Source organism: Salminus brasiliensis, chromosome 9 (assembly GCF_030463535.1).
Source record: "Salminus brasiliensis chromosome 9, fSalBra1.hap2, whole genome shotgun sequence".
Taxonomy (NCBI): domain Eukaryota; kingdom Metazoa; phylum Chordata; class Actinopteri; order Characiformes; family Bryconidae; genus Salminus; species Salminus brasiliensis.
Genome location: NC_132886.1, coordinates 35,067,573 through 35,083,161, shown reverse-complemented (window position 1 = coordinate 35,083,161; position 15,589 = coordinate 35,067,573). Strand labels below are relative to the sequence as shown.

The 15,589-nt window shown below is 40.4% G+C and overlaps 1 protein-coding gene across 2 annotated transcripts; it reads right to left on the bottom strand.

Annotated features, from left to right (window-relative positions):
* Positions 1-314: 314 nt before the first annotated feature.
* On the bottom strand, positions 315-12,517 carry dhx9 (DEAH (Asp-Glu-Ala-His) box helicase 9). Of its 2 annotated transcripts, XM_072688265.1 has the most exons (28): positions 12,406-12,517; positions 11,721-11,845; positions 11,352-11,492; positions 10,498-10,606; positions 9,673-9,806; positions 9,003-9,151; positions 7,979-8,025; positions 7,719-7,855; positions 7,524-7,613; positions 7,272-7,427; positions 7,058-7,135; positions 6,646-6,837; positions 6,389-6,530; positions 6,065-6,147; positions 5,805-5,961; positions 5,458-5,555; positions 4,980-5,193; positions 4,595-4,689; positions 4,298-4,371; positions 4,055-4,207; positions 3,751-3,911; positions 3,221-3,332; positions 2,680-2,841; positions 2,369-2,496; positions 1,906-2,135; positions 1,702-1,817; positions 1,392-1,592; positions 315-1,193 (listed from the first exon to the last, which is right to left on the bottom strand). In XM_072688265.1, exons 2-28 carry the CDS (start codon positions 11,829-11,831, stop codon positions 890-892), a joined length of 3,774 nt encoding a protein of 1,257 aa, XP_072544366.1. In that variant the 5' UTR covers positions 11,832-11,845; positions 12,406-12,517; the 3' UTR covers positions 315-889. The 2 variants fall into 2 exon arrangements, with proteins under 2 accessions (XP_072544366.1, XP_072544367.1); XM_072688266.1 differs by lacking the exons at positions 9,003-9,151; positions 9,673-9,806; positions 10,498-10,606; ... (1 more) ...; positions 11,721-11,845; positions 12,406-12,517 and adding an exon at positions 8,303-8,964.
* Between the last annotated feature and the right edge of the window lie 3,072 nt (positions 12,518-15,589).

Genomic DNA, 15,589 nt, shown 5'->3' with positions numbered 1-15,589 from the left:
GACATCCTTTCTTACCCTCTGCATTCTGAGGGCAGAAAACCATTTCTGTCTCCTCACATTAGTGTTAATGTCTTAAAAACCAGCATGTGTCTAACAGATATAGTAATGTGCACATGAATACTTCAGTAAACCTCTGTCAGTCATACCCAAATCCAACAGCCTTGTTAATGTGCGCCTATTGATCAAGATGTTGGTACAATCATTAAATACTAGAAATCAAATTAAATTATAGAACACTGATTTAAGGGCTTGTCTTAATGTTATTTAATGGTTCTTGTTATCAGTTGCAAGACAGATAAAAACAAACGATCAAATATTTATTCACAGTTTATTACACTCAAATCTGGACCCATTTGTGATGTCAGGCGCTTATTTTTATAGGGAAAAAAAAGTGTTCAAAACAGATTACAAGCCACTTAACAGTTTAACGAATGACATTTTGCGCATCGAATTAAGGAATGATTTCTTGTCATATAGTATATATTTTAATAGGTCAACAACTTACAATGAAAATTACCAAGTTGCTTGCCCTAATGTCACATATACGCATGGCTATGTAATTACAGTATATCACCATGCACCAATTCTGTGTGTATCTCACAGCAATACAGTGGAGGGAAAAAAGTGCTCCACAGCTGTTTTCAATTTATGACATTATTCCATGGACAAACCAGTTAAGAACAAAACAGTTGGTCAATTTCTGACTAATATGCAACAGAATTAAACATAAACCACATTGCATATCTACCCTACAGAAGGGTTTACACTTAAATAACATGTATTGCAAAAATAACTGAACTGTACAAAGAACTCCGAGAAAGGTGGGGTTAATAAACAACCAAGTCCAATAAAAAACCTTTTATCTGTAGACATGTGCTCAGAAGTCTCCCTAATATCCTCCATATCCACCTCGATTATATCCTCGACCTCCCCCATACCCACCTCCACCTCCGCCTCCGCCTCGGTATCCACCAGACCCCCTGTATCCTCCTCCTCCATATCCTCCAGACCCCCTGTACCCTCCACGGTACCCACCACCACCACCTCCTCTGTATCCCCCACCCCTACCACCTCCATATCCTCCATCTCCACCACCTCTGAAACCTCTACCACCCTGGTACCCTCCACGCCCTCGAAATCCTCCATCTCCATCCATCCGAGACATTTTTGGTGGCCGTGGGCCATCTCCAAAGCTAAAAAAGGGGGAAAAAAATATATATCAATATTTACTATGCAACAGGAAAAAGCTTGATAAGAAACTTCTAGTATTAAATAAAGTTTCCATAAAATGTTTGGATTAATAGACTTTAAGGTGACTATAGCAATAACAACATGAAAGCATTTTTAAATGGAATCAGAGTAAAGATAGTGTGCGAGTGTCACTGTCTCACCGTGGATTGCTGGCCATAAGGTTAAGTCCAGCAGAAGAGGGTCTGGACAGGAAGCGTATGACATTGAGGAGGCGTTCATTGGTAGGATCCATATTCCGAATGTATTCTGGGTCTTTGGTCACCTCCACCACAAGTGCCTCCATTGCAGCCCTTAGTGCAGCCAAGGCACCAGCAACTTCATGTGGAATTCGTAGCTTGATCCTATGAAGGGGCAATTTTTCTTAATGGCTTGTAAATCAAGCTTAAAATACAATAGGCATGTCTGCAGATCCCAATGTCGTCAACAAGGTTTAATGTGGTTTAAACTTACCAGTCATCAAGCTCAACAACATCCCCAGTTGAAGTGATTTTCTTTGAAGCAAACAAAATCAGCTGAAGAGGGCTGACCATTGTCATTCCTTTGGCTGAGATGGCTCGGGTTCGAATCTGTAATAAACAAAAGCAGATGCCTTTAATACCTAGGTGAGTGTTCATAAAAATAAATTCTAGAACAAAGCAAAAACACCAAACCAACCTTTTCCCCAAAGACAAAGAAAGGTGATGGATACGTCATGTCTTGGCTACTGAAGGGACAGTTTACAGAAGACTTGTGAATAAGCGCATTCCTTCCTTCTGTTGTCAAGATCTTTCTCTTTTCCTTGTGGTAACAGACGTTTGGGTAGGAGCCAAAGGTCAAGAGGGTGATCACCACGTCAAGGTTATTGTCTGGTCCCACATTGTTGAATATCTGGTTCATTAGGCACTCTGCACAAAAACAAAATATTCATTCAATTCTTAAATGGGAATGGAAACACATGTTCATAATCCGTAAAGCTCACAACAGTTTTATTGACTGGCCCCGATACCACTTCAGAGTTCAGTTCAGGCCCTCCTTTATACATACAGCTACCATGCTTCTCTTTTTGGTAGTGTAGGAGCAGTTTGTTAGTAACTCAATTCCTGGCTGGGGTTTTAAAATGCAGGTAATATTCGCTGACCTTCAGGAAAGCCTGAATTAATGAGGATTTCTTTCAGCTGGACCTTAGCCTCCCACGTCATCCTTAAAGTCGACATATGCAGACGCTTATGCTCGCAGAATCTGGTTTCTGCTTCTTCACCACCCATCCTAAAAGGAACACAAAATAAACAATTCGCATTTTTTGGTTCTTTTCTACCTAATTTTATGTATAAGGTTTCTTAAAATCTAATGAAAGCATCATATTTCGTCACATGATGTTTCCTGTAAGCCGTGTCCCTTAAAAGCTAAGGTCTCATGTCAAATGCAATTAGGTGGCTTGGGAAATCTTACCTGACTTCATCCCAGGCCTGAAAAACAGAAAGCAAGGCCACATGGTCGGAAAATCGAGTGCCTGCAAAGTTTCTGTGAACATATCCCAGACGTTTGCCCTCATTAATGAAGGGCTCAGGAAAACAAGAAGCTGCAGAAATGGTGCACACTGCGTCTCCCACACTAGAAGGATTAGACATAAAAAAAAGAAGACAAAAAAAGGAACAATTAAGTGCTGAGCAATACAGTCTTAAAACACTGAAAAGCTAACAGTAAACTAAGCTTGGGTAGTATATTGGTAATACCATATACGGTATAGAAGTACTCTTAAATACGAAGTATTTCAAATGTTATTTCAAAAGTATTTCAAAATTACAACGTGTCTGATGTGTCATTTCTGTTCTGTGTCCAACATGGCCAAATGGGTTAGTTAAACAAAAAAAATAAAAATAAACTAGCTTAGCTAGTGGGCTACAGATGCAAAATGGGGGAAGATGAGAAAAAAAGGAAAACAAACAAACAAAAAAAAACAGAAACAAAACACACACACGCACACACTCACTTTAAGATGCAGCCCATTATCATCATCTTTCCCAGGCGAGGCTCAATGGGCAGTTTAGCCAGGATGCGTCCCAGTGGGGTCAGCTCATCATTACAGTCCAAGGCATCCAGCTCTGGGAGGAAAACAAACAAACAAACAAACAAAAAACAGTTGACTTGTTAGTAGGCCTAGACAACCTTATTCCAAATTGACAATGTTTCATAATCCTCTCCACAATGAGAACATTAGCCAACTGCTTCATGAAAAACATTTTGCAGTTCAAAGCAACACAATAGACCGTTCACTACAATACCACCATATTAACAGTATACTACTATTGAACATTACAAGTAAGCCTTATTTAGATTTTAACACATTTTACTGTCATTATACAGGTAAAAACTGAAACTAGAGTCGTTTCTAGAGGTTAGGCCACCTCTAGAACCTCCTCTACACACCAACTGAGATGCACAAATTCAACTTCCAAAACTAACTACTTTTTACTCATTAAGTAATTGCTTAAACAAATCTGTGGAGGACATATGCAGTACCTCGGAGGGTGTGTTCAGCTTCAATGACAGCATCCAGTGGAGGAGGCTCAATGGCTTTGGAAAGAAACTGGCCAATACCCCCCAGTCTGAGAAGTTTAATACTCAGTGCCACTTCATGCAGTGGCGTGCGGAAGATCTCCGGAGTCATGTGGGTCTCTAGTCTGTAAAACAGTCACCACAGAAAGCTCTCACCATTACTGTGAATGGAATGAAGTAGATGTTAGACTAGGATTATCTGTATTCTCAGTTTGTGTTTTTAAACTCTTCGTGAAACAATGAGGTCATTTAGTGTCTAAGTGCTCACTTGTCGAAGCGTGCTCGGCTGCAAAGGTGGAAACAGAAGCCTGGTCTAACGCGACCTGCTCGCCCTTTCCTCTGCTCCAGGTTGGTTTTGGAGGCCCACACTGTGGCGTAGTTGGTCATGTTGTTGTGGGAAGTAAACAGCTTTACTTTTTGTCTGAGTGGTTAGAAACACAGAACACCATCAGATTATTTTTGTATTCCAGCACAGCGAGTGCTGAGCTGAAACATTTCCAATGATACCTACTTGCAGGAGTCGATTACATAGACCACGTCATTGATGGTAATACTGGTCTCTGCGATATTTGTTGACAAAATTACCTGTGAACACAATATCCAAATTTAGTGTTTAATTTGCAGGCTTTGATTCCTCAAAACACTCCCAAAACACAATTGGCTGAGATAAGCATCATCATAGCATAAAAGTGTGCTTGTTAGAATACACACTCTCACAAAATATAAGCAAACTTAAACTAGTCTTGTAAAATAATCAATGTTAAATGCATGAAAAAGCTCAAAGTAAATAAGTGAGCAATACACAGACCTTTGTCACTCCATCAGGTACAGGCTCAAACACCCTCCTCTGCTCCTCTCTGGGGATCTGAGAGTGGAGGGGCAAGATCCTGTAACGCTGGCTCCCTTTACACACACACAAAGAATTATCATTAAGCAATGCCAACATTAACAGTTCTGTGTCGTTAATCATAACGATAACCATGACTTCAAACCATGACAACAGGTGAAGAGTCCTTACATAAGACATCCTATAGAATCAGTCTGTTTAAAATCTAACTGGCTGTGCTCATTAGTAATTCACTTCAAGGGTTTCTAATATTTTTAGCTACTTGATGTAGTGCACAGTCTTGTCCACTATATTATCATTAGAACAGTATATCAGGAGTATGTGGCTAACACTAAGAGGAACTCACCAAAGTGTGGGTTCATCTCCAGGTGTTTCTGCATAGAGTAGATCAGATTCCACCCTGGCAAAAACACCAGCACTGCTCCAGCCACCTGCAAGGTCTCAATATACTTCAGCAGGGCCTCCATAAGCTCAAATGGTGTCTCCTTCTCATTTAACTGGGACATTGAACGCTTGGTCTCTGGACCATACTCTGGCCCACACACCAAATTACAGTTCACCTAGGAAAGATGACACACAGATATAGAGAAAACTCCATGCAGTGAATGCAAAACAAATATACAATCAGAAACTGTATTTACAATAATATATATATTTTTTTGTCATCAGACATCTGTATAAACAAGATTACTATTAACTAAGTGACCCGGGTGATTCACAAAATCCCCAGTTAGATAAGCAGTATTTAACACAATGTTAATGGGAGTAAATGAAAAAAAACAACAAAATAATAAAAACCATAAATAAAGGACTGTTTTGCTAACCTCATCCTCGCCACCTTCCTCATCTTTGTCTTTTTTCTTCCTGTCCATTGGAGGAGGCACAAACTGTGTCATCTGAATGCAGTCCTCCAGGAAATATTCTGTAAGGGATAAAAACACTGGTTCAAATATCTACCAATCACACATTATCAATAGCTTTTTCTTTTAAAATACTGTCTTGCTCTGTCCAACAGACGACAACTGCATTAATTTAGTAATATGACAGGGTCATTTCATTCTCTAAATGCCCATTGCATTCCAGCAAAAAAAAAAATAATAATAATAAAATAATAAATAAATAATAATAAAATAAATAAAAAAAACCACACACACACCAAATAATCACCCACCTTGCACAGGGTATGTGCGTCCAAACACTTCTATGACAGGGCATTTGAAGAAGTACTCTCTGAACATGGTGGTGTCAATGGTGGCAGACATTAGAACAATGCGAACATCTGGGAAGGCCTGGACCACGTCCCTCAATACCACCATCAGGAAGTCAGTCTGAAGACACACATGCACTTTGCTTACTTTTAATATGGCACTAAAACAAGCTTGTATCACCTAGGATACCTACAAACACTACAGTAGATATCTTCACACTTACATTAATGTCTCTCTCATGGATTTCATCCACTATCACATGACTGATTCCTCGTATACCTGCTTCTAGCTTCCTCAGAAGTACACCTTCAGAAGAAAACCAAGCAAAATAATTGAGCAAGTTGTTGAAAAGTGCTGTTATGGCAGCAGAAACTATGACTTTTTGCAGGTAAGACAAATAAACTTGTAATCTGATGATGATGATTGTTGAAAATATGAATCTGATCATTTAAAGGAAGAGTCTGACATAACCATTACAGTCACGTATGTAAGCACAGTCTAAATTACAGGTTTTACTGTGTTTTGAGGCAGTGACATGTTAACCCACCAACAGTGCAGAAGAGGATGCTTGCATGTGGCCTGGGCAGGATAGACTCAAAGCGCACGCTGTAGCCACAGCTTTTCCCCACTTCCTCGCCTCTCTCATATGCCACTCGTTCAGCCACAGACACAGCACTGATTCGTCGAGGCTAAAGAGCGCATACAGAAATTGTCGGTGGGGCAAAATGGGGCTAAAACACAAATAAAAATTGTGCACACAAAAAAAAACAACAAAAAAAAAAAAAACACAGTCCGCTGGCTCACCTGAGTGACAACAATGTTACACTCTGATGCTCTGCCTCCATGGATAAACTGATCCAGAATATACTGTGGCACTTGGGTGGTCTTGCCACAACCTGTGGCTCCACGGATGATCACCACTGGATTATTGTGGATGGCATTCATGATTTCTTCCTCAAACTTCTTTACTGGTAGCTGCTCTCGATCCTGCATCATCTGCCAAACATACAGCCAACTGGTACTCAGCATTACCCAAAAGGAGAACACTCAAAAGTGCACGCAATTTTACTCATGACCTTCTTTAAAGAGAAGATTGAGGGCTTCAAGGTCATCAAGTAATGTGTATTCATATATATATATACCTGAGAAAGAATCTTTTTTTTAAATAGAGTCCCATAACATGATATCACAACACCAAAACAACGCAGTGTCTTACCGTGTGTAGGTTTGTGTCATGCTCCACCTGATAGTTGAGCTCCTGCTGTAGGTCTGAGCTGATCTGCTCTGGGGTGCACTGCCAAGGAAAAAAAAAAATGGCAGGCTTTTCACAAATACAGACAATAAGATGCAAGATGCTAGCTGGGTTGGGGTAGTTCCAACATTGAGCTCTACCCCATCCCTCAGTGGAAAGAGACCACAACAAAACTTACAAACGCCAGTGGACCCTCATCAATATTGGAGCTGGTCCACGGGTTCCAGTTGACTTGAGGGGGGGACCAGGGAACCACACCAGCTAAGCTCTGTCTCTGCGATGGCTCGAAATGGGCCATCTTCCCTTGGATAAGAGACACTGGACCACTAGGATCCTGTGGCAATGAGAGGAGAGACATGAGTTTTGACCGAGCTGCAATGTGACAACAATATTATCTGTTGTGAAACAGAACAGAGAACTGAACACATACAGGTGGAGGAATGTGGACGCCAAGCTCCTGTACAACGCTCTGTAGTTGGTGCTTCAGGTCCTCACTAACATTCACCTCGTACTCTTCCACCTATCATTTTGGTGAAAGACAGGACAAACATTAGCCGTTACCAAAAATGGGCTCTAAACACATTGTGCCTGTTAAGGTCCAGCTAATTTGCACCACTGAACTCACCGTCTCTCCTTCTTTCTTCTTTGTCTGCCCTGTAAAAGCCTCGATGACACCCAAGTGGTACAGCTGTCGAACCAGGGAGAGAGCACATGACTGTGCTGCTAGCTTCTTATTGGAGCCATGTTCACGAGCAAAGATCTCTGTGCATTGAAGAAGCAGCATTAGTGAGGACACAAACAACCATCAAAAGCAGATCACTTGCTGCTGCTCCAACAATTACCATGGAATGTGCAAATATGCTACTACACTAAACAGGTACTTACTTCTTCCTAGCTGTCTTATGAAGATGGTCATTTCTGCAATGAAGCTCCTAAAGCCAAAACATATTTGACATAAATGAATAACTAGATAAGCAAGAATAATAACAACTACATCCCAAAATACATACCAAGCCCTAGCGTAATCACATTCTCTCAATGGCAAGTATGCCCCTGTAATATGCTCTAGGCCATATTTCATACATATGTCTAAACCCTAGTACTTCTTGAAAAACAAAAGGAGCAATATATACACACACACACACACACACACACACACACACACACACACACACACACACACAGTTGTATCAAAAAACTGATCTCTACCTTCAACTGCTTATCAGTTGAGCGCCATTTCATGAATAGAAGTGTCCACATATGACCACTCCATCTTGAGCAGGTATGTTTTTTCTGCCAGACTTCCAACCATGAATCAGAACACTTCCGTCTCAGCCACGGAGGCCTCCATTCCTGATGGAGGAGTGACACCAGAAATCACATCCATACATTACTGCAGCCCAAGCACTCCAGCATTCATCCAATCACAGACCTCAACATATGGCAACTTAGTGCGGCCTAAGCAATACCACATGTTTGTCATGTAAGGATGTGATTTCTGGCATCAGCGTTTTCCTCCTTGCTTATATCATTTCACAGTTCTGTCATTTTATAGCTACGTCAATCAACCTCAAGAGTATTTCAAATCAGATGCCAAAAACAAAGTCAGAGACTTTGAGAAAGAGACCAAATCAGGATATACCTGTTAAAGTAGTAGAGAACATGTGTCGGAAACCCAGTCAATATACTTTTGCCGAGATCTCCTTGGGGTTACATGTACCCCAAGAAGTTCTCTCATTTCATATTATAGTCCAGCAGAAAAACATACTCTCGAAAACTGAGAGAGATAGATTCCCTTTCGAATTTGCCTTTGCTACTGTCACTGAACATAAAAATAAATAAACTGCATTGCTTCAGTCATGATAATTGTATAAGAGTTTTTGGAATTTATTTTTTCCAACATCCAAACCTGTTGTGGTCAGGCCCCACTTGACTGTATTTGTAGTCTGTTTGGATTTTCTCCTTTTGGAAAAACTGGTTCAGTCGCGCCTTGGCATTTTCAAGCGTCCAATTGCCATGAAGGCCAGCATTTAAATCTACCTCCTCTGACTCCAGAGTCTAAAAGGAAATATGTAAATTCACAAGGCATTAGTAAGTTCAAGCTAGTACTCATGATTCAGCATCGTGTATAAGCAGTTTGAGGATCTAAACATGGTCTACATTTTAGCTCTATAGCCTGCATTTACGTTTGGCAGATGCTCTAATCCAGAATGGCTTACCCACTAATCCACACCGACAGTAATAATTAGTATACAGTGTGTCTATTCACTTGATTCAGACATGCTTTTTGGAACAGGGATAAAAAAAATAAAAATAAAAAAAAGGACAGTCTGGGGGGTCCATATGGACTGGCACAAGAAACACTGATGTAAAAACAGTGTTAATTGGAAATCAGTGGTTTATCAGCATTACTAACAATGCTCAACTAACTTTAACACTTTTTTGTAATTAAACGGAAATGTACTGAAAGGGTCACTCACAGACAATCAAGGCATTACCATAAACAACTTAAATGTTTAGATTAATCTATGTCTTGTCTGCCTATTCCTTTTTACTAAAGAATTTGTATGAAATCCTACAGCTTTTGCATCCTGCTCCTCTTTCTTGGCATAGTAGTCCTGCAGGTTGGCCCCTCGCTCCCATTGAGAGTTGCCAAAGCCAGAATAGCCCAGTCCAGTCACACCAGGAACCGGAACAGAGCCCTGGTCAGCCCCTAAAAGCAAAAAACAAAAATTTAGAAAAGATTGAGTCTTGTGTATGTGTTTCACACCATATTGAAATGCTCTAAAACCTGTTCATCATGCCACTGTCCACAGAATCTCAAGCCTAAAGGTTCTATGTTGCATAACTGACAAACAGTAATGCTGATTTAGAGTAAACAAATACAAATAAGCTCTTAACCATGTTCAAGAAAGACAGAGCTGCTGTACATCCCGGAAACTGCTGGACCTTACAATGATCTTGCCATCTCCTTTGACTCCTCACGGGTCACTCGAAGCTTGGAGCCTTGGTGTAGTCATGGATGATCGGTTATCGTTCTCAAGTCATGTTGCAAATCTAATTCGCTCATGCAGATTCCTCAACATCCGGAGAATCCGACCATTCCTCTCTAGAGAGGCCACTTAGGTGCTTGTTCAGTCTCTTGTCGACTCTTATTGACTTGTGTTTAGTGGTGTCTAAACTTAGAGGTATCTTTGAATTTTTAAATCTATTCAAACTAGCTGAGGTTATTCTTGAGTAAACAGAGATGCACTTTTGTAAGTCAATCTGGATAAGAGTGTCTGCTAAATGCAGTAAATGTAAGAAACAAATGACTGCTAATTACATCATAGACACTACTGCTGACATTTAGAGGGGAAACAGCACATACAACGTAGGAGGCAACTGACATGTAGTTGTCATACCTGACTCGTTCTTCACAACTAAATGGGGAGGTAAGGGGCCATTTGGTGGGAGACTTCCAAACCCGCCACCTTCTTTACTACTGACATCAGGCAAATCCGGGACACTGGCCTGGTAATAGAGAGATAACATGGTCAAAAGAGATACGGTGAGTAGGAACTAAAGGGAATATTTAGTCACTGTCAAGCAAAGCCAAAAATAATAAGATAATAATCAAATACTTTAAACAACTGCCACACTTATTGTCAAATAGACAAAAACAGCTAAGATATGTTTTTTTGCATGAAAGCAGCAATATATTAGGGATGAGTCAATATGCAAATTACAGGCCGATACTAATCTGCAATTTTGATGCTTATAATAAAACATAGGAATTGGGAAATGGATCTACATGGTTTGGCATAAATGAGAAATTTCAAATTTACAAAGAGTTACAAAAGCAGAAATATCAGTCAAATAATTTGTATAGGTTTCACGCAATGAGCAGTAACTGCACCGTACTTTACTAAAAGGCAGCCTTTGTACAGTTACATAACATCTGAATAACTGTTATTGAGAATGGAAATAAACCTACATAAAATGTTCGAAACCCCTTATTCTAACAAAAGGGAGTTGTCAAATGCTGAATTTGCCAATTCTGAGGTTGTTTTACTTTCTGATGTCTTGTGACCCTTTGCTGAAGTTGGTTTTACAAAGACCTATTTAAGTTGGTCAGTCAACACAAGAAGTGTAGGCATGCTAGCTGGGTAGGGGTAGCGTTATGAATTCTACCCAAATACGTACCATACATACTATATCGTTATGGCTCTAACAGAATCATGCATCTATAATAAATACACCTGCCTCTGATACTTACCCCTAATGCAGGTACTTCAGAGGCACTCATCTCACCAATTCGAACAAGGTAATTAACAAAGTCCCTGGCAGCATTGGACTGGGCATCTTTCTTGTTGGTGGAGTTTCCCATCCCAGTGTAATTGAAACCATCAACGCGGACCTAAGAGAAATAACCAGATTGTAAATTGCTTTCTCCAAGCAGAAACCAGTGAAACACTCAGAAGTCATTGAGTGGTTTTCAGAGGTGGATTGATATGTGTTTATGGGGGAGGGGAGGGGTGTGTGTGTGTGTGGACAGTCTAGGACTCATAGGAGATCCTACTTTCCAGTATATGCCAGGAGAACGCACTTCATCCGCAAGAGATGTTGACTAAACATGTCCACTTACCTCACACATAAACTTTTGCCTGTTTTTATTCCCAGCTGCTCGTATATCATAGTTAGGCGTTAATTTCTTTTTTCCGCACCACGCATACAGAAAGTTTTTGATGTCTGCCATTGTTTACAGTCCACCTGAAAATAAACAACAGGTACCGTTAGCATCCATTAAGGAATATAACGTTAGGTTAGCTATAGCTAGCTGTCTTAAGTGCCGCACAGTAGCTAGCTAGCATATCTAAATTACTTGCTAACGTTACAAGCCACAAGACCGTTCTCAACTAGTTAGCTAGCTAGTCAAATACATCCTACTAACAGCAAAAACACACGGACTGATAGATTAGCTAGCTTGCTTGTTAGCTAGCTAGCTAATGCTAAATTAACCTTACCCTGCCGACAGCCTGCTAACCCGTTGGATAACAACACAACTCAAAAGCGCTCTACTAGCTAGTTAGCTGCATAAAGAGCAGGCAGATTTCCTAAAACTTATCCTATCTAACTTGCACGACAATCAGCTGGAATAAATGTGGATGAACTTCAGCTAGTGCTGCCAGCATCATTCATCGTAGCTACAAGGAAGAACAGTAAACGCGCATGCTTAAGTGCTATAGCTAACGTTAACGACAAAACAAGAAAAGACTTTTCTATTGGCAGAAATACTCAAAATGCAATATGAACAAAATTGCCTAACTTACCTCGCCAGATAAACTGACGGATCACAGACCTAATAATTAACACGAAGAAAACAACTAGCAACACAGACCAGTAATATAACCGCTGCGGTGCAGAAAGGGAGAACGCAGCGTCGTCAGTGAAGCGGACATGCGCAGTACAGCTCCGGCCTGTACTGTATGGTACGCATGCGTGGTGACGTATTCTTTACCAACAAACTTCAGACGGGGCAAGTTGCTCCATATGCCAAATATAGACCTTGACATTATTATAACTATTGTTGTTTACATCATAGGTCATAATGTTTTGGTTAATTTGTGCATTTTTTTCATATGTGCACTTGGCATCTTGTATACATGCAAATGAGCAGGATATGGTTAATACTGCCATGTCACAATTATTGAAATTATTTAAGCAACCAGATATTGCTACTGCTGTTGGGTTAAACACAGCCAACCCACCAGGAACTCTATAACGATCCTTAATTTGGATCTGTTATGATGTGAAAGTACATTTCCTGAAGAAAACAGTCAAATAGAAAACCTTTGTGCAGTTAACATGATTCTCACTTCCAGGAAGTTACTAGGATGTTGCTTTTTCAGGTCACTAGGTAGCTAGGCAGTTGCTTAGTGATTGCTATGCTATCCCAGGTGGCTGATACGTGTCTCAGGTGGTTGCTGGCATGTTGCTAAATGGTAAGAATTATATGTCCAATAAAAGCCAGAATCGCACAATCAGACCAAACAAATTGAAAATTGCAATACTGTCAACACTGTGAAAGCATCAGAAAAAAAAAATGTAAATCAGATAACAATATAGTTATATATTGTATAATCAATTAGAATGATAACTTGAAACTGATGAGAGCCCAGATCTGCACTCCCAGTCCCAGAAAAACTGTAGAACTGCCATGTGTTGATACTTGTAATTCAGAATCAGAAATACTTTATTGATCCGAGGAGGGAAATTGCAGTTGTACAAATATATAAATTATATGAATATAGTAAAGTGGCATAGTGGTAATAACTCTGATAATAAATATGTTATTGCATATATATTAAATTCAATTACAGTACTATTATTATTATTGCACATATGAGCTGTATAATTTGAGTATTGCACAGATGAACCATAGTGTCTCAGACAAAGTTTGATGGCCCCAGGTAGGGATGAGCTTCTGTGGCGCTCTGAGGTGCATTTCGGTAATAAGCAAGCTGGCTAATGCAGCTAATAACATTAATAAACAGTAACACTATAGTGAACATAATTATTCCATGACATCATATACACACTGAATGTTAGTATAGAATTAATATATAATGGCCCTGGTCGGTGGCAGTGGAGTGATTTAAGTTCTCTGTTTTCAGCTTCTATTAACCCATCAATCAGCATAATGGCTAACTTAGTTATTACAAACAATAAAATGCTGATCATAAAGTTAAAACAGTACAGAGCAGCACGTTGAATTTTAGAATATATAAATGCTGTGTTTGGGGCAGTGGGTGATTTGTGCAATTTAGCATTTAGCATCCTGGCTAACTTGGTTACTAAAACAGTAATACGTCAATAGTAATCACTTACATTACTCCTAAGAACGAAGTACCACTGCTCTACAGACCATCCGGACTGAGGAAAACAAAATTCAGAAACACAGTATTATTCAGACACAGAAACAGAACTACAAATTTAGTCATCCGAAATGTGAATACCGTATTTTTTGTTTCATGCAGGTGCATCACAGGCTAGCTATCACAAGCATGCCCAACATTGCCCAGACTTCATAGGTCTGTTAACAATAGCAATTCATCTTCGACCCAAAATGATATTATATAAATTTAGAGGCCAAACCATACAGCCAGTCAGCATCGTCGTATAGAAAAAAATGAAAGAAATAGTAGTTTCAGTCTTTTCAGTCTACCTCCATCAAAGTATAGAAATGACCCTTCGGAATGAATTTAATCACTCAATTTAAGCATGTAGCTTTTTAGACACACTTTAAATTGTTGATGATAATTGTGACATTCTTTCAGGGAACAGATGAAGCTGGTCAAGTCAAGTCAAGTGGGTTTTATTGTCATTTCAACTACATACAGAGTACACAGTGAAACGAAACAACATTCCTCCAGGACCATGGGGCAACATAGACACAGTGCATACAGAACACAAGTGCAACACAATACAAGTGCGGACAGACATCACAACACAGTACAGACAGAGAATAATAAATAATTAGGGGTAGTGTGCAAATTATGCAGTGTGCAATAAATATTAAGTCCAGTGAGGTAGTAGTTATTTGCGCAAAATGCTTTGTGCAAAAATGCTTCCCATGTTGTCTGGGGTAAATGGTTGGAGAGAGAGAGAGAGAGAGAGAGAGAGAGAGAGAGAGTGTTCATGGAACAGAAAAAAAACATCAGTTCAGTCTCTGGAGTTGAGAAGTCTGATGGCTTGGGGGAAGAAGCTATTGCAGAGTCTGGTCGCGTTGGACCGGATGTTGCGCTTATCTTCTTTCTGATGGCAGGAGGGAGAACAGTCTGTGTGAAGGGTGGGTGGAGTCATCCACAATGCTGGTTGCTTTGCGGATGCAGCGGGCAGTGTAAATGTCCATGACGGAGGGGAGAGAGACTCCGATGATCCTCTCAGCTGTCCTCACAATGCGTTGGAGGGTCTTACGGTCAGAGGCTGTGCAGGTCCCAAACCAGGCAGTGATGCAGCTGCTCAGGATGCTCTCTATGGTTCCTCGATAGAAGAGGGTGCGGATGAGTGGAGGGAGACGGGCCTTTCTCAGCCTCCGGAGGAAGTAGAGATGCTGCTGGGCTTTCTTGGCTGTAGAGCTGGTGTTCAGGGACCAGGTGAGGTTCTCCGCTAAGTGGACACCAAGGAACTTGGTGCTCTTAACGATCTCCACAGAGGAGCCGTTGATGCTGAGTGGAGAGTGGTCGTGTCTTGTTTTCCTGAAGTAAACAACCATTTCCTTGGTCTTGTCTACATTCAAGTGAAGGTTGTTGACTGTACACCAGTCTGTCAGCTCAAGGATGTGTTCTGTCCCCACTGCTCTTTTCTCTCTACACCAACGACTGCACCTCAAATGACCCGTCTGTTAAACTCCTGAAGTTTGCAGATGACACTACAGTCATTGGACTTATCCAGGACGATAATGAGTCTGTATATCGGCAGGAGGTTGAACGAATAGTACTCTGGTACAGTCTG